The sequence below is a fragment of the Guyanagaster necrorhizus genome, assembly GCF_019112545.1.
Source record: "Guyanagaster necrorhizus MCA 3950 unplaced genomic scaffold BT62scaffold_4, whole genome shotgun sequence".
NCBI classification, from domain to species: domain Eukaryota; kingdom Fungi; phylum Basidiomycota; class Agaricomycetes; order Agaricales; family Physalacriaceae; genus Guyanagaster; species Guyanagaster necrorhizus.
Window position 1 is genome coordinate 1,606,747 of NW_025064883.1, and position 16,951 is coordinate 1,623,697.

General features: G+C 47.9%; 8 protein-coding genes across 8 annotated transcripts; 4 read left to right on the plus strand and 4 right to left on the minus strand.

Moving 5' to 3' along the window:
• Positions 1 to 41: 41 nt before the first annotated feature.
• On the minus strand, positions 42 to 3,731 carry BT62DRAFT_985038 (ATP-dependent transporter). Its single transcript, XM_043189906.1, has 25 exons — positions 3,341 to 3,731; positions 3,233 to 3,284; positions 3,107 to 3,178; positions 3,023 to 3,049; positions 2,875 to 2,966; positions 2,765 to 2,823; positions 2,622 to 2,710; positions 2,325 to 2,565; positions 2,207 to 2,267; positions 2,117 to 2,153; positions 2,025 to 2,061; positions 1,909 to 1,975; positions 1,832 to 1,852; positions 1,722 to 1,781; positions 1,536 to 1,666; positions 1,445 to 1,482; positions 1,343 to 1,389; positions 1,132 to 1,293; positions 1,009 to 1,077; positions 818 to 958; positions 665 to 761; positions 588 to 611; positions 441 to 536; positions 331 to 390; positions 42 to 275 (listed from the first exon to the last, which is right to left on the minus strand). Exons 1-25 carry the CDS (start codon positions 3,691 to 3,693, stop codon positions 240 to 242), a joined length of 2,169 nt encoding a protein of 722 aa, XP_043044263.1. The 5' UTR covers positions 3,694 to 3,731; the 3' UTR covers positions 42 to 239.
• A 44-nt stretch (positions 3,732 to 3,775) lies between these two features.
• BT62DRAFT_928042 (uncharacterized protein) lies at positions 3,776 to 5,656 on the plus strand. The gene is made up of 6 exons (XM_043185423.1): positions 3,776 to 4,198; positions 4,257 to 4,302; positions 4,356 to 4,407; positions 4,462 to 4,668; positions 4,722 to 5,418; positions 5,490 to 5,656. Exons 1-5 carry the CDS (start codon positions 3,896 to 3,898, stop codon positions 5,389 to 5,391), a joined length of 1,278 nt encoding a protein of 425 aa, XP_043044264.1. The 5' UTR covers positions 3,776 to 3,895; the 3' UTR covers positions 5,392 to 5,418; positions 5,490 to 5,656.
• Positions 5,489 to 6,383, minus strand: BT62DRAFT_1072790 (uncharacterized protein; the record flags this gene model as incomplete). The annotated part of the gene is made up of 5 exons (XM_043178893.1): positions 5,489 to 5,665; positions 5,717 to 5,827; positions 5,878 to 5,885; positions 5,949 to 6,073; positions 6,119 to 6,383. 5 exons carry the CDS (start codon positions 6,381 to 6,383, stop codon positions 5,584 to 5,586), a joined length of 591 nt encoding a protein of 196 aa, XP_043044265.1. The 3' UTR covers positions 5,489 to 5,583.
• BT62DRAFT_928045 (UPF0052-domain-containing protein) lies at positions 6,377 to 8,806 on the plus strand. The gene is made up of 11 exons (XM_043185424.1): positions 6,377 to 6,793; positions 6,842 to 7,042; positions 7,101 to 7,170; positions 7,223 to 7,370; positions 7,425 to 7,611; positions 7,668 to 7,785; positions 7,838 to 7,917; positions 7,968 to 8,022; positions 8,079 to 8,226; positions 8,291 to 8,662; positions 8,725 to 8,806. The coding sequence occupies exons 1-10, from the start codon at positions 6,475 to 6,477 to the stop codon at positions 8,402 to 8,404; spliced, it is 1,440 nt and encodes a 479-aa protein (XP_043044266.1). The 5' UTR covers positions 6,377 to 6,474; the 3' UTR covers positions 8,405 to 8,662; positions 8,725 to 8,806.
• Positions 8,807 to 10,143: 1,337 nt separating this feature from the next.
• Positions 10,144 to 10,930, minus strand: BT62DRAFT_991596 (uncharacterized protein; the record flags this gene model as incomplete). The annotated part of the gene is made up of 3 exons (XM_043190290.1): positions 10,144 to 10,194; positions 10,414 to 10,496; positions 10,546 to 10,930. 3 exons carry the CDS (start codon positions 10,928 to 10,930, stop codon positions 10,144 to 10,146), a joined length of 519 nt encoding a protein of 172 aa, XP_043044267.1.
• A 269-nt stretch (positions 10,931 to 11,199) lies between these two features.
• BT62DRAFT_928046 (chorismate synthase) lies at positions 11,200 to 13,147 on the minus strand. Its single transcript, XM_043185425.1, has 6 exons — positions 12,777 to 13,147; positions 12,651 to 12,728; positions 12,360 to 12,582; positions 12,043 to 12,305; positions 11,681 to 11,988; positions 11,200 to 11,624 (listed from the first exon to the last, which is right to left on the minus strand). The coding sequence occupies exons 1-6, from the start codon at positions 12,864 to 12,866 to the stop codon at positions 11,366 to 11,368; spliced, it is 1,221 nt and encodes a 406-aa protein (XP_043044268.1). The 5' UTR covers positions 12,867 to 13,147; the 3' UTR covers positions 11,200 to 11,365.
• BT62DRAFT_534351 (uncharacterized protein) lies at positions 13,022 to 14,063 on the plus strand. Its single transcript, XM_043181290.1, has 3 exons — positions 13,022 to 13,298; positions 13,348 to 13,769; positions 13,825 to 14,063. Coding segments are annotated over exons 1-3 (630 nt in total). The 5' UTR covers positions 13,022 to 13,091; the 3' UTR covers positions 13,826 to 14,063.
• Positions 14,064 to 15,260: 1,197 nt separating this feature from the next.
• On the plus strand, positions 15,261 to 16,904 carry BT62DRAFT_534652 (uncharacterized protein). The gene is made up of 7 exons (XM_043181291.1): positions 15,261 to 15,457; positions 15,518 to 15,719; positions 15,806 to 15,868; positions 15,922 to 16,313; positions 16,373 to 16,531; positions 16,580 to 16,735; positions 16,785 to 16,904. The coding sequence occupies exons 1-7, from the start codon at positions 15,416 to 15,418 to the stop codon at positions 16,836 to 16,838; spliced, it is 1,068 nt and encodes a 355-aa protein (XP_043044270.1). The 5' UTR covers positions 15,261 to 15,415; the 3' UTR covers positions 16,839 to 16,904.
• Positions 16,905 to 16,951: the final 47 nt, after the last annotated feature.

The following is a 16,951-nucleotide window of genomic DNA, read 5'->3' on the forward strand; positions in this document are numbered from 1 at the left end:
GCCAACTGCACGATCACGCTTCTCGGATGGGCGTCTCACCTCCCACACGGATTTCTTGCGAGTATGTAGAGACTGAATACCAATAGTTCCGGTACAGTATATGTTGGGTATGATGATGGTGGCTTTCCCGTTCGAACTTTCCAGTGTTGAATCCGTACTAATAATGCTCGTGCTCCCAGCGCCTCGCAATTAACAAAAGACAGTGTGCTTGAATGGGTAGTATACAAGTACAGTGGCCATTACGGCTTCATCTTGATATTGCTTACAATCAATTGCTATAGAAAACATGCTCATCAGTAAATACACGGCTGTGAGCAACCGAGTGCGGACCTTGTAGCTCTGTACATCGCCCCTGAACTTTGTAACTGTTCCGTCGCCGCATACCCAAAGCTGGACGCAGCGTTGTCAGCTCTTGTTCAATAGCATAAACTTTGTCCCACCTCCTTCGCCACTGTTGTGATGAATCGCTCGTCGTGGGAGATAATGATAACACCTCCGTTCCACGAGTCCAGGGCAGTCATAAGAGCGTCAAGGCCCTGCAATATCTCAGATCAGACAACGGCCCAAACAGCATTGTAAGTACGAACCTCGATATCCAAGTGGTTAGTAGGCTATAATTACAATGAATCGTGAGCATGATAAAAACAAGAAATAGAAATCCTACTTCATCCAATAGCAGTACGTGCGGTCGCTGAAGAGACAGCACTGCAAAGGCCACACGCGATTTTTGACCCCCACTGAGTGTTCCGATGAGCTGCAACCTGATTGGGTAGATCTCAGTGTTACCAGAAGGAGACCAGATGGAGTGTATCCTTACCCTGTCATCCCACTTATCTGGAAGTTGCCTAGATGCTGCCGATACTCTTGCTCCGTTTTACCCGGGAACTTCGATGCAAGGAATTGAACAGGCGACATCGCCGGATCGAGAGAATCGACGTGGTGCTGTGCGAAGTAACCGCTAAGAAAGATTCAGTGTCGAAGCCTAAAATCCGGAAGGGAAAGGAATACATTCGTAGCCTCCCATTCTGTGTGACATGACCAGAGAAGGGCCGCAATTCACCTGTCAAGACTTTGATGCTATTCGAAAGTCAGTTCCGTTGCCGCAAAACCGACGGGAGACCTGAAACCTACAGTGTTGACTTTCCACTACCATTTGCTCCAACGATGGCAATCCGGGAGTCTAGCCCAACATCAATATTGACCCCCTTGAGGATGATCTTGTCAGGAGAGTAGCCAAATGTGACCTCATTCATTTGAAGAACAGGCGGTGAGATCTTATCGGTCTCGGGGAACCTAACAGAGCCGTTATGATCGACGATGGAGGTATACCAAAAAGACGTACTTGAAACTCTCGGTCTCGTCGGCCTCTGGAGGTTCAAGTTCAGGCAGCTTTAGAACAGATGGGGTATCAAACACAAGCCATACTCCATACAGGTCAACTGACCTTTTCCAAAATCTTGATCCTGGATTGCGCCTGTGCAGCTAATACGGATTGATTGACTTTATCTTCTGGTCCAAGAACAGGTCAGACTTACCACGATTGGCATTATATCTCCACCTATCGATGAAGGCTTGAAGATGTTTCCGGTATTCCATCTGTGCGTCGTACTCCTTACGAAGGTTTTGATCACGCTCCGACTTTGTGGAATAAAATTGCGTAAAGTTTCTGAATGCATCGTAAGTGTGAACAGTAGAAACACAGCCAAGAGCAAATGACCTGCCCTTTGTAGTAATCCAAGCGGCCTGAGTGCTGATGAACAATGTCCGTGGCGATTGCATCCCTTAGGTTCCGTCAGCGAAAGAATGGAACTCCCGTGACGGAATGACTCACAAGAACGCGCGATCATGAGAACTGGCACGCATCAGCCAATATATAAGTGACGTATACATACGCAATGTATTACTCACACGACAAGCAGTGTTCCCTGCCATGTCTGCAAGTAATCTTCGAGCCAAGCGAGGGCATTCAAATCAACTGCAACGGCGTCAGTGATGCCCACGTGGAGTATAATGGATCCACTTGCTGTGATTTGAAGGTTCATCTAGTAGTAACAAAGCAGGCTAAACGAACAGAGTTGATAAATAGAATGATGAAACAGCATCAATGAACAACCACCTTGACAAAAAGTGCACGCGCCAGCGCCAGTCGCATACTGTGGCAGGTTAAACCACTATCCAAAGTCTGTTTTACAGCAAGTAAGCTCACCGCCAACCGCCACTGAAAGATTTTGTTGGTCGTTGCTGGTCCGCTTCGTCAAATCCAAGGCCTAAGGGAAGAAAACAATCGGTCAAAGGCTAAGCATCATATAAGGGTATCCACTTGCCGGCTAACAAAGAAGCTGCCCTAGCAGGACCACTTTCCGCATCCATGTCAGATAATCTGGCGTGTATATCAGCCAGTCGTGAAGATGTTTCTTCTCGGGCATCTTCGAATCGCTTGTCATCGCCTTCCGCTTCGAGTTCCGTCAATTTGGCGTTCAAGGCAGCCTCTTCTTTCAAGAGATGATCTCGCCAGACATCTGCCTTCAGAACCGAATCGATAGCGGCAGTGTCATCCCCAATGATCTGGAAGACTCCAAGATTGATAACGGAACATGCACACATAAATTGTTGCGACTTACTTCTTGCTCCACGAACAGAATACTGATATGGGCCGGGATGGGAACCTCTCGCATCGCAATGTGTCGTAGCAATGTTGATTTACCCACACCTTGCGAACGTGGTCATGTTTAAGGTGTGGCCTCTGATGTAAGACGTAACTCACCGTTCCGTCCAATGAGACCATACCGACGTCCATGAGCCAAAGTCAAAGTTGCGCCAGTGCTATACGGTTTCTAAGTTTTCTTGCAGACGAAAAAGCATCTTCAAGCATACAGAATACGATTTGACCCAAAATTGACGTCAATTGACGGGAGATGGATGTCGCGACTCTTGTTCTTTGAGCTGACGGCTTCCAAAGGATTGATCTGCGTCCCATTCAAATGAATATGTAGATGCTGTGAACAAACGATGCTATGCAAACCTTCATATACATCTCCTCGTATGTTTGCTTGGCGACAAGGTGTATTTGTTATTGCACATGAGTGATTGAGAGTGGGTAACACACCTGTTTCCGATGAGCATCCAACAGTTTAGATCCTTCATATAGATCCCTTCTTGCCCGCTTCTCAATCTTGGCCTGAGACATACACTATCAGTGTACATAGTAAAACCATCATGGGCTGTAACCGACCTTAAGTTTAGCTTCCTGCTTTTCAAGTTTCTTAACATCGACCCGAGATGCCCTGAGACACCAAAGTTGAACCAAGGCAAACGGGACGAGAAAGCGACACCAACGCACTTTCCCTTGTTGATAGATTCTAAGTCAACCCCCTCAGAAAATGCTATAGTATTGGACATCTGGGCTTTGCTCATATCCATCACTTTATCCAGTTTCTGAAGCTTAGGCCCAGACCTATTCTTGAGTCGTGCATTGAGTTGGTCTTCTAGGAGATCACCCAGCCGGTCCATGAGCTTCTCTAGTTTATCATCCTCGCCGCCAGAAAGAGATTCAAGAATGGTGCGCGCGACCTGAAGAACGTCTTCCTCTTCTCCAGCATCATCAACAAGATACCCAGACAGATACTGAACAATAACCTCCTCTGTGTCAGGAAAAACGTCGCGAATCTCTTCTGCAATGTCTTCGGATGACATCGATGGCTTTTTTGTGGATGGTGACGGAGAATGAAAATGTACGCCGGATAACCGGCAATGCCCGATCAATCTATTCTTAGTCAAACTTAGCAACCAGGCCATTCAGCCAAAATTCAGTATCAATCACAAACATATGCTCTGCACCGCATTGTATTTGATGTGATGACAGGTATAAATTCTATGCTTGTCCACAAGGCGTTTCATGAGGAGAAAGTTCCTTTTCTTGCTGGCCTGGCGCTTCATTTTCCTCTGCACATTCATTCATTTGGTTCGGCTGCCTTCTTCCATGCGTCCTCTTCTATGTTCGCTTTCGCTCACTCTTTTCTTCTCATCCGCTTGGGCTACTCTAGTCACTGTGACTGTTGACGACCAGAATGGCGACCCCACAAATACTGTACTTTATACTCCTCAAGAGGCCTGGGCTGTCAACAGTCCTTGCAATGAATGTGACGCTCAAGTTAACGCGTCCAAAGCATATGATGAGACATGGCATGTCGGTAAATTTGTACGTGTTCATCTTCTGTTTCTATTACAAACGATCTCATTGCAGTGCGGTGACACAGAATAACAAAAGCACATCGGTGCTCTACGCATCGTATTCGTTCTTTGGTGCGTAAAAACGGCGGTTGTACTATAATTGGTGCTTAAAACCAATGCTTTAGGTAGCGCGGTCTACGTCAAGTGTATTCTTGCACTCACTGCCGAACATCCGACGTTTGTTTCTCGCTATCTAATAAGACGCGTGAATTGATCAGTCCTGGTTCATAGAGGAAGAAGTGATATGACTTTCTTCATAGATGGTATTCAAGCAGGTACCTACAGCTCAGAACCGGATCCATCCGGTCAAGGCTACGAGTACAATGTCACCGTGTTTGCCCACGAGGGCTTGTCTTCCGGTAGCCACAATATTCAAATCCAAAGCGGTCATATGGGAGATAATACATCTTTGATCCTCTTGGACTCTATCATCTATTCGTAAGCATAACTTGGTACTTCCATATGATACTATGTCTTAAGTTGATTATCAGCTACGATGATGATGAACAGAGTACAACATCTCAGTCTGTTGCCGTGCCTAGTCTGACATCAAATTCTTCGGGCGCGCTCAACAATGCCACTGCCAGCTCGTCTGCAACCCGTAGAAAGACTATCGAGTATGTCTTAGGGACGCTGGGTGGCGCGCTTGTTATAGGACTCACATTTTATATCTACCTGAGGTGGAGGAGGAAGGGCACCCATATCCTTCCGATAACAAAAGATGGACCTGGCTTTGATGGGCCCTCGAATCAAAGCCAGCATCTTTCTGGCTTTGCGCGGCTTCGACGCCATCATCACTCGTACAGCTTCAACCCCAATCTTCTTGTACGAAAGACAGTCAGTAAGCCCGTCAACGTCATGACGATGTATGACCCCCGCCATCGCCCCCCACCCCTCCATGCAGAATTCCTCAATACGCAGGATAACGGCATCGTTTCACCGTTTCCTTCGGGCATTTCTTCCGAAGATTACAACTGGCTGCTCTCCGTCCAACAGTGGCGCAGACAAACATATGAAGAAACGGCAGACGTTGTCTCGCCGGGACTCCCAGATTTGTCGGAGGAGCTTTCTAGTTACTATGAAGACGCAACGGAGTCCTACCGCACCAAGCCTCCACCGAGGCCGCGGCCGCCGCGACGCTTCACCGTCATGAATGGATGACCGTGACCGTGATCGATACGTGTTCCGGTAGGTCTGCTTTTTTTGTTGTCATGTCTAGCATCTCTCATTGCAAGGCCTTTGTATATATATACTCTCAGAAACTACCCAGTCAAAGGTTAATCGTATTGAATTGCTATACATGATTTAACTATCCAAGATTTCATAGTGCACCTACACTAAGGCACCTAAAGATTAGATTTGTTTTTTATTCGTATTATTTCCCAATCCTCCATAGTAGAATCGCTGACGACGGACGCCCAAAAACCATGAAGCTCTGCATGGAATGTGAAACTTGAAAATGATGTTGTTTCAGAGATATGCGCACCTGACCAAGAATAAGAACATGGTAAATGTGATATTACCGTGCGTAGTTGCGTTCCAGGCAGCAGGGCTATATCTAAGTCCGTCGCCAATGCCAAGGAACGAGGTGAAGATACTTCGTCGGAGTATGAGTAACAACTGTCCGGAAAGGAAGGCCAACCTTACTGGGATAACTAGACGATAGAACATTATTCAGTCAGGATAATACGCGTGTGTAGATTTGAAATTCTACTTACATCGGCGACGGCCAAACAGAACAAAAGAGATCCAACAAGTCGTTCTTGTAGTTGTGGGTCTTTTGGGACTGCGTTCCTGATGGTGCGAAACACCACCGTGGATATCATGCCCAGAAGTAAATAGCCTAGAGGGTGATTAGCTCTCTCCTACGGACCCTAGCGCAACAGACAATTTCCAAGCTGCCATACAGCAAGTTTTGAACGAGCGTCCAGAGATTGTAGCGGTTCAGACGTAGGAGTCGGAATCAATTCATGATAAAACCAAGCGGCTCCCGGGAAGGTTAGAATCATGGCTGCAGGAATCATAGTAGACACTTCAAGATGGTCGGTCAGTAAATGCAGGGATCGAAGCGAAAGTTGGAACTGACTGGGTTCCAAATAGAGAAATAGAAATTTATAAAAGCCGGTCAAAGCAGGAAAGTCGACGTCCACCATGGTCGAACGATAGAAGTCGGCAACGTGGCTGTCGTTCCACAGAATGGGATGATGATCGGGCCGATGTTCCAACACTACCATTACCACTTCCATGTATCATGGAAATAGACAAAGTCTGCATCTCAAAGTTCAGAGTTCTGGAACGAATAGTCCTGGATCCTCTGTGTTTGACTTGCCAGTGACGGCCTCGCAGGAGAGATATCAGACTTCCACGCCAGCATCAGCAAGTAATACGCCAGCGGCATCAACACAAGACGCTTTGTCGACGACCTCCTTTGTCGTAATCTCGGGCGGCACTGGCGGTAATTCAATATGCTCTGCCTTTGGAAATGCGTGCTACATCCTTCCTGTCTCTGACAACGGCGGTTCGTCCAGTGAGATAATACGCGTCCTCGGAGGGCCTTCGATAGGTATGGCTGGTAATGAACGGCTTTCATCGGGTGTTCAGTATCTTATAGGCGATATAAGGTCTCGATTGATTCGCCTTATCCCTTCCGCTCCCACTTCATCTCCATTGGACGCCATCCGCAACCTTCTCGCTTACCGTCTACCTGCGCATTATACGGAACGGCAAGCACGTGAAGAGTGGAGAGAGATTGTCGAAGGCCGAAGCCTTTTATGGCAGGGTATTCCGAACGATAGAAAGGAAACCATACGCGGTATTGTGTCTCTTCTTTTATGCGAGTAAACCGCGTGGTAGCTAAATGTTGATTATAGGCTTTCTCGTTTACTTTGAAAGTGAGCTCCTCAAACGAGCGCACAAGAATTTTAACTTTGTTAACGGAAGGTGCGCCAAATGCTGTCTTCTAGGATGCACCAAGCCCGACTCAGCTATACAGCATCGGTAATTACTTTTTAGCTGCCGCACAAGGATTTTTCAGATCGCTTCCCTCTGCAATATTCCTCTTTTCTTCCATCACAAACAGCCAGGCCAATATATTGCCGGTGGTTGTGACAAACCATACAGTTACTATCGCCGCAGAGTTAGTCAGTGTGCTAGCTGTCTGCGTCTACTCGCATCTAACATGTCACCACGGACAGGACAATGGAGAAAGGCTCGTCGGACAATGCGAGATATCGCATCCAGTAGCCTCTGTAGCTCCGTCGATCAATTTTACTGAAGCTGATTCATGGTCACCAGAAGACGGTCTTGAGACCCAACGTCAGAACGTCATGTTTGAGCCACAAGGAAAGGATTCTTATAAACCTTTGGCCTCAAGGATATCCAGTCAGTTTTATTTTAGCGGATAATTCCATTTCGCAATCTCACGTGTCGGTCCGTAGAGCTATTTTATATTAATGCATACGGCATGGAAATTCATCCTTCGCCTAACCCGGACTATATATCAAGTCTATCTTCGCACAATGTTCTAGTTTTCTCCTGCGGTTCTCTTTGGACGAGGTTCGGCAGATACTAACTGATATTTTTAGTCGCTGACCTATAATTACCTTAGTATCATCCCATGCCTATCTCTACGCGGAGTCGCAACGGCCATCGCACAATCACGTACGCTGAAGGCTAAGATTCTCCTGCGTGAGTCCACTCATAACTATGGTAACTCACCCGTTAACTTTACAGATAAGTAAACACCAAGAACGATAGAGAAACGGATGGGTACAGTGCGGAAGACTACATCCTGTAAGTGCTCATCTTCTCCAGCCGTTGCCTTTAGCCATTGATAAATGCTGGATCAGCGCTATATCACGTACTCTGAATGCACCATACCAACATCGGTCTTATGGTCTGGGTAGCGCCAGCACGATCTACCCGGTTTCTGCTTTCATCACTGATCTTGTTTACCTTGAAGGAACAGACATCCATGTAAACATTGATCGAATAACGGTGCGTTCCTTCTCTAATTTAGAACACAACGATCTCATTTGGCACATATCTGCGATCATCGTAGGCATTGGGCGTCAGGTGCAGCCGAGTTCGTTCAGAAGCTGGGGTTACCGATCCGAAGTACGACGCAGCTTGCGTCAGGAAGGCAATCGATGTTATTCTCGCGAGGTCCGAATGACCGCTGGGTTGCGTCTGGCGATTCTGTGGCGATTCAGCGATCTCTTCCTCTATTCTCAATTCTCAGAGACGGTGGAAAAGGGCCTATCGATTTGACCGTGGACCGGGAGGCTGGGATACTACCCTTGTACGGAAAGTGTACGGTTAATGTTTACTCGATGCGTGGTTCTTCATCATTGGGGAATGAGTATCCGGGGTCGTTTCCACATCTTAGGCCCATTTAACATATTACGCCCAGTGACTGGCGAAAGATATTCAGGTACCAAATCGCATTCCTGTTCTCTAATTATCAGGCGGGGAAACTTGACTTTAATGGAACAGGTGATGCAGAGGGACAGTCTCGCTTCTAATCCCGTATACTTGATGGACTGTACGGAGGTAGACTAACCACAAGTTGTACTTAGAGCTATGTTGTGAGTACCTACCTCTCATACTTTCGTACCAGCCTAATTATCCTTAACATCCCTCGAACATTCTAAAATTCGGGTGCTTGACTGAATTACCCCCTGAGTCCCCGGCAGACAGAATCATGAAAGCTGCTTTGAAGCCTATTGGAAAGCCTTCAGCCATAATCCTTTCTTCGTAGCCCTTCAGTATAAGTGGTACATATTCGGTAGCTTCTCCCTTGTTGGTATAGCCTGAGCTGTTCTCTATGAGCCTTCACCGCGTTTCGGACTGCTCTTCGTTTTCTTTGCCGTCAACGACTGGTCCAGGCATAAACCGCCCACCACCCTTTTTTCCGACCAATTATTTGCCGACCACTGGACATACTTCTCACACAAGTACCCGACTTCAATTCACGTCAAACTTGTTTACTTTGCTGGTCTCTTGAGATTTCTAACTGCGTCTGCGCTATTCCGCCTTGTGCCAATAACTCCGTTTATCCTAAATGGTTCGGACATAATCGGAGTTGCGCACCTCGAAACTGGAGACAGGTCTGTAGACTTTCTCGAATCATGGCGCATGGCTCCTGGCGACTACATCTGGTTTTCATAGTCAAGGCAGATAACATTATACTCTGTCGACTGTTCTGTATCTGCCTGCCGTTGCTCTGAAGTAAGCAAGAAGCCAATACTAAGTCTTCGACTCCCGCTGTTCAGTAGGCTTCCGCTAGGATACTTCTCTAGAACGTGGCATTAGGGAGACTGTATTGACCCCAGTTACTCATTGCCCGACTCTGCCGGTCAAGCGATTGCACTTGGCCGCGAAAGAATTGACGAAGCACAAGATGTCTAATTCAATCATGGAGTCAGTACTTTTTGCGATTTGCTACAAGCATCTCGGTGAAAATGGCGACACTGGGGCTCCGAGTCCGACACGTTGTGCTTTCTGTGTTCGCCATCCTTACTTGATCCCACAATCCAGCCAATCTGGCTAATCATCGTATCCGATTATCTGCCCTGTATACTGCCCGCGCTGTCAAAAAAATGTATATATTTCATCCGACTGACGCTCCTTCATATCGCGCAAGTATATTGCGGAACTTGTGTGGGGTACTGACTGACCTAGGGTTCGACTAGCTTCTTCATTCCCTACCCGCGAAGTAATGAGGTAAAAGCGTAGTCTCGTATTCGCATTGGGTCGGCGAGAGACCGTACGAGTGCATGCATGTGATACGCGAGAATGAATCCAGAATGATGGGGAACGATGGAAAGCATAGGTGACAGCCGATGACAGGGAAAGTTTATGTACATATCTGGTTTATTTTAGGATCGAACTCCCATATGCTACCTATCCTGACTACGACTCGTTGACGGCAAGATAAAGTAAAAATTTCTCCTTGGGCCACAGCTGGTTGCCAGCCTCAGACCATTACCACGACTAGCGACAGAGATGCCTAGTCCCTTGGGGGGTATCGCGGTAGATGCAGAGTGGAGTGCTGCCGACGGCAAAGACAGACCAGAATTCGTTATTTTCCCCTCAGGTCTCGTCTCGATCGCATATCATATTGGCCAAGACTGATCGACACTGTGCTGCCCCTAGACAATGACTTCCGTACTCAGCACTTACCTCCGCCAATGGTAAAGGCCAGCGAGCATAACCTCGACTCTTTCCCCTACGACCTTTCCTTTCGCCTACCCACACATTCTGCCCTTTCAAAACCCGCTATCGTTGTCGAAAACGCGAACGGAATCCACATACATGTCGACAATGTCCCAGAGTCGCTGATGAGCAGCATACAGAGCACCGTGACAAGCTCGTCTGCCGCAGATGATTCCCATACCGAAAGTCCATATGCCCCGTCAGAAACTTCACCTATCGCAATCAAGAACCGCAGCGTCCGGTTTCGTTCTAGAGTTCGCATCACCTCTGGGCTCCCCCGCCGGCACGCAACAGCGGATAGAATAACCCCGGATTCATCTCTATCCAGCTCTCCTTCGTCATCTATCTCTGCCCCATTGCGTTGCAGCGAACATGACGTGAATACCGACAGCTCGCCTTGGGGCCCTTTGGGGCAGCGCGTCAAGCATATGGTGCAGAGACCCTCTCGGCGTGCCGGCCAACGACAGATTGCCTCCAGAGGCATCTATCCCAACGAGCGGTCACCTCTTGTGCCTTCGAGACGGTCCCTCGAAGAGGATGAGCACTACAATTATTTTGCATATCTGGATGATGAGACCCGTCTCAACCGCGAGATTGACCTCGCATTCGGGACATGGCCCGGTCGGCTGCTAAATCGACATGTATGTCGCCTACACTACTTTTTCTACTCTCTGACTCACCGTACGTTCACAAGTGGTGGTGGTGGCACATAGAGCCTATCTTATGCTGCATCTGCATCGGGCTGGAGGAAGAGGAACAACGGTGACTCTTTTGATGGCGGGTCTAGCTGCTTTCAAGTATGTGTATCCACTAGTAGACATGAATTTGCTGTACTCTTCATTCTTGGTTACTTATCTTTTGCCCAATTCGTATAGGTTTCATTTGGCTGGACAGGTGTCTAGGTATAATACATGCCGTTTCATGCTGTTTTCTTCCGCAAAACCATCGTTGACGGTAGGGTTGTCACTGGCGGCAAAAGACTCGCGGCCGTTTTTCTGGCGTTCTGGATCAGTAGTTGATCCATGATGACGATGCACGCCATGGCCTCAACAATGGGAACTGCTCGCGGGACTACACAAGGGTCATGTCTGCCTCTCGCAGCAAGAGATCCTGGAGTGCCATCATACTGCGCGGTTTCTTGAGCCTGCGAAATGGTAGCTGGAGACTTGAATCCAATCCTAGAAGTCAACGTCGATATACGAAAGGATATATGACCGGGGTATCAAGAACTGACCGGAAGTAAATATCCTCGCCATTAGTGATGCCTCCTTGAACACCACCACTCCAGTTAGACTTTGTTCCCAGTCGACCATCCTCGCGCTTCACGAAAGGATCGTTGTGCTTGCTTCCCGGCACCTCTGTTCCTTTGAAACCGGACCCGATCTCAAAAGCCTTCGTGGCCGGGATGGAGAGCATGGCGTGTCCCAATGTAGCTTCGAACTTGTCGAAAACGGGTTCACCGAGACCAGGGGGAACGTTACGGATGACGCAGGTGATGGTCCCACCAATAGAGTCCATCGCGTCTTTTGCGCGTACAATGCGCTGAAGCGAAGCAGTTCAGATTTACTTCAAGATAACCATCTCCAAAGGGTATACCTGAGTCATACGTTCCGCTGTCTCGGGATGTGGGCATCGTATAGGATGGCTGTCGACTTGTTCTCGTGTTACAGTTGCCAATAAATGCTTGAATTCCTCGGATACTGCATCTTGAGCGTCGTCGTTATCTGCATCACTAGAGGATGGAGATGCGACAGTCGATGGCAGATGGATCTTTCCCACCGATGAAACAAATGCAACAACCTCGATGCCATATGCCAGTTTGAGATATTTCTCGGCAATAGCGCCTGCGGCTACCCTGCCTGTACGCGAAATCAAATTGTGATGTAGGTGCAAGGGAGAGATGCATAACACACCGATGGTTTCGCGTGCGCTGCTCCGTCCACCACCACTGCTGGCCTTGATACCATATTTTTCCAAGTAGGTGTAGTCGGCATGACTCGGTCGGGGGTACAGATCAGTCTCTGAGTAATCGTGCGGCCTCTGGTCCTCGTTCTTGACCAGCAAAGATATGGGTGTTCCAAGGGTAACACCGTATTCGATTCCGGACTGCAGATGCACCAAGTCTTTTTCGTTTCTCTATGGAGAAATACAGTGTGTTAATTAGTGAAAAATGGTATACGATCTAGGTGGCCTTTTTTACGTACGGGAGTGGTGAGATTGCTTTGTCCAGGGCGTCGTCTATTGAGCTGAACTTGGATGTCACTGGGCTCCAAGTTAAGGCCCTAACACTGTATTAGATGTGCTCATTAAGGAAGCATTGAGTGGCTTACCGGTGGGCATCCATCGATGATTGCTCCTACAGAGGCGCAGTGACTTTCACCGTAGGTTGTGACGCGGAAAATATGGCCAAAGGTCGACATTTTTGAATATTGAGCTGGCGGAGCTTTTGTCCTCGATAGACCGTAGAAAAATTGCACGTAAACGAGCGGAGGGGCAAGAAAGAACCGGAAAAAGGACTGGGCGAGTCAAGATGGTGATGAGTTAAATAATATTAGGTCAGCTTGGATCAGCACTAAAAAAACTTTGTTCCGGGCGCTTTGGGTTGACTTGCTTTTGGGAAGAATCTAGCCTTTTTAGCCACCACTATGTCTACGACAAGCCAGCCGTCAGTTATTCGTCGCCCACAGGCCCGAAAGAAGGTCAACGACGATGCATCGTATTTCGGGCCTCCTGGTGCATCGTCGTTAAAGAGACAAGCAGTAGAACGCGTTGACGGTGAACCCAGAATGAAGAGAAAACGGGTCGAACCAGTCGTCCGAGATCCAATGGACACGGAGAACAGAATATCTTTCGTACGAACTCGTATCTAACTCCGTTTTATATGTACTGATTGTTTTCCAGGTCGAGTTCGACAAGATGCCAATGACGGTGATATACAAATACCTCACTCATTTCGACATAATACCGGAAATATACCCATCACCTCTCAGGGCAGATGACCCCTCGCCGCCTTTTGCTCTGACTCTGCCATCTCATCTACCTTCTCGGCCGTCAAGCCCGCCACCCGCTGCGACGCCTGCAAACAGACCGCGAAGAGACCCTATTCCGAATAGGCGTCGTAGTTCTCGGTTGTTGGAAGAGGACGACGTGCCAAGGCGTGTTCCTATCCTGGCTGATATCGATGAGTTGCAATCTGTGTTAGCTGGTATAGCGGAGAAGCACTTTAGAGAGACGTTGGCTATTACGGGCAGAGAGGAGGTGGATACGTTGGCATCGTTTATGTGCGCGGTAGAGAGGATGAAGGGTGGGAAGGTGACTCGATGGTAAGCATATGACTTTTTGGAACTAAAATTTAATCCTCAGCTGACGTTGTTAAAGATTAGTTTATCATTGTATCTCCTTTACATGCCGTTTTCTAGGACTGTATTATGGCTTTTTTGAAAGCCGATCTCCCCGGTCCCCGTATCAGCTACATCCCCGTACGACATCCCCCAAGATGCTCTGAGCTTTCGTCACGTTCCTTACACTGATAGTTACTCTCACGCGATGTGATATACCATGATGAATGGCTTCGAGGCTGGCTACTCGCGTCAGCCAACTGTGAATACGTGTGCTTGATTCATTACAGTCGAGGAAACGGCGAGTCTTCAATTTTCAATACGCGGTAATGTTCGCTGATAGATAGCCGCAAGTCGCCATATTTACAACTCGAAACATTCACAATAACATGCTTCACGCTTCGATGATCAAGCAGAGCCGTACAACCCAGTCAAGCTTACCCTCAGGTGGCATAACTGATGTGCCTTCTGGTGTGTGCGTCGTTTTCGCCGGCTGTTGGAGCTATGATTACCCGGGATGGTCATTGTTTCGCATATTTTGAGTAAATTCCATCAAGATGCAAAGGTACCCCGAGTTGTCCGACCAATGCCATCGTGTGGGTGGAATCGTTAAATTTGAAGCAACGACATCAGTCTTTGCTAACTGATTGTTCAACAGCGTCCGATGTGAATTTATTCTTCGTAGCAGTTACCAACATGAGCCTACCGGCGTCACCATGTCGTTTTCCATTGGATGTGTGCAACTTTGTGATATGGGAAGAGAAGGTGGCTGATGAGTGGAGCTTCGAGGACTCATGCATACTCCTTTGGACTATCTGCAAGCCTTGTGTCGTTGATGGCAACGAACGGTAAGGCCCAAATGATTGTGTCAGGGACCAACCAATGGGAACAAAGAACGTCTACCCAGCATGCATTGTTAGATCCAAAACAAAGGACCAGCCGCTGGTTTTTATTTGTTGCACACCGAACAGGAGCGATCTTTCCATTGAAAAGAGGACAATGCTCTGAAGGCTATACCTCTATTTGAATTGTTATTGGCGGAAGGGGCTGACGAATAGGATGCTGTTCTAAATATAACGAGTTGCTAAAAATAACTGTTGAGGTTGAACTTTTTGCTGCGCAGTGTCAGATCGTCGTTCGCGTTTTCGCTGCCCCCCTGTGAACTAGAAATTTGTCAGAAATGAAGTTGAATACCTTCTCCAGCAATGGGCACAATTTCTGGCGGCGGGAGAAGCCATGAAAGGAGGGGTGGGAATTCATTGTTACCGTGACAACATGACCGCCGTTACCGAATCACCATCCGTATAAAAGGCTCCTTTAGTTTCCCCGTTGTCCCAGTTTTCCACTCTCTTCCTCCGCCCATCTTCGTCTTTCCCTTCGCAGCCGTGCTGCTTGGCTTTCCCTTTCTTGTAGGTCTTCCTGGTCGTTGATTCTTACGGAGCTCATCGCTCTCTGTAGTTTTACTTTCAGTCAGCTCTCCTTCACATTCTTTCTACGGCTTCCGCGAAGTCACGTTCCTTGTGCCATCATGAAGTTCTCAACCCCTCTTTCAACGCTTTTCGTACTTGTCCCTTTCATTTCTCAAGTTTCGGCCTTGGCTGTTCGGCAAGCTGAATTTCAGCGAGGCGGCAATGGAGGTGGTAACGGAGGAGGAAACAATGGCAATAATGCGGGTGCCGTGAGTGGCATTATTTTGACAGCTCTTCGTCTCAGAATTTCTAACTCTTTCATAGAACAACAACAATGCTGGTAACAACAACAATTCTGGTAACAACAACGCTGCAAGCAGCGCGGCTGCTGCTACGGCTGCTACTGCTACGGCTGCTACTGCTACGGCTGCTACTGCTACGGCTGCTACTGCCGCCGCCGCCGCTAGCAGCAGCACGACCAATACCTCCTCCAGCAACAACAGTAACAATGCTCAAACGTCTCTGAGTGAGTTTTTTTCAGGCTTTCATCGTCGAACTTTGTTTTTGGTCTTCTTTGCATATTGAGCCGTAATTAACTCGCTTTTTCCGTAGCTCTCGACCCCGCGGTTATTGGTGCAGGATTTGCGCAAGACGGAAACGAAACACCTGTTGATGGTAAGTTGTTTGTGTCCGACAGTCAGTATGTTGGATTTAATACTCTGATTCAGGTCAATCCCCTTCGCTGACGACAACAAACAATTTTATCAACTTCTGTTTGACTGTCAACGCTCCTATTACGAACGGGCAGCAAATCACAGGTGGCTCATGTAACCCGATACCAATTGGCGCCATCCCAAGCACCGACAACATGCCTTCTGCTAAGTTTCAAGTACCCGCCAATGGTGACACTATTCAGGAGAACACGGCTTTCACTGTCACGATGGCTATCCAGAATATGCAAACCGGGGTATTTGTGAATGCGGATACCAACTATTTCTCTGCTCCCCAGCAGTTGAATGCACAGGGTCAGATTATCGGACACACCCATGTCGTCATCGAAGAGCTCGATTCGCTTACTCAGACGACGCCTACCAACCCCAAGAACTTTGCGTTCTTCAAAGTGAGTGCTACTTGGAATGAAAATATTTTTTTTTCTCCTACTCAGTCTTCTTTTTGTAGGGCATCGACGGTGCTGCTCAGAATGGTGCTGTTACTGCTGATGTTACCAATGGTCTTCCAGCGGGGGCGTACCGAGTCTGTTCGATCAACTCGTCGTCAAACCATCAGCCTGCGATCGTTCCCATCGCTCAGCATGGCAGCTTGGATGACTGCTCCTACGTGAGTAAGGTCTTGATGCAAGTTATTACTTAGTGATAAATTAATTAGTTCACCGTCTCGGCGAATGGCCAAGCATCCAGTAACAATAGTGCTGCTGCCGCCGCCAGTGCTACCGCCAGTGCTACCGCCAGTGCTACCGCCAATGCCGCCGCAACCGCGACGGCGACGGCGAGCACTGGAACGAATAACCAAGGAAATGGAAAGGTGTGCACCTTCAGTTTGTCGTAAGTATCCCATGCTGACATTTTTTCAGGGTGGCAAAGGCAAGAACAACCGTCGTAGCGAATGGATAGCGCGGGAATACTAAGTGTTACACCAACTTGGGACTAATGTCGAGACCGTATTGGCGGGGCAGGCTCCGACGACTTAGATTCTCGTGCAGGTTCTTTCTCGTTGTAAATCGTTTCTTGTTCTCCGGCG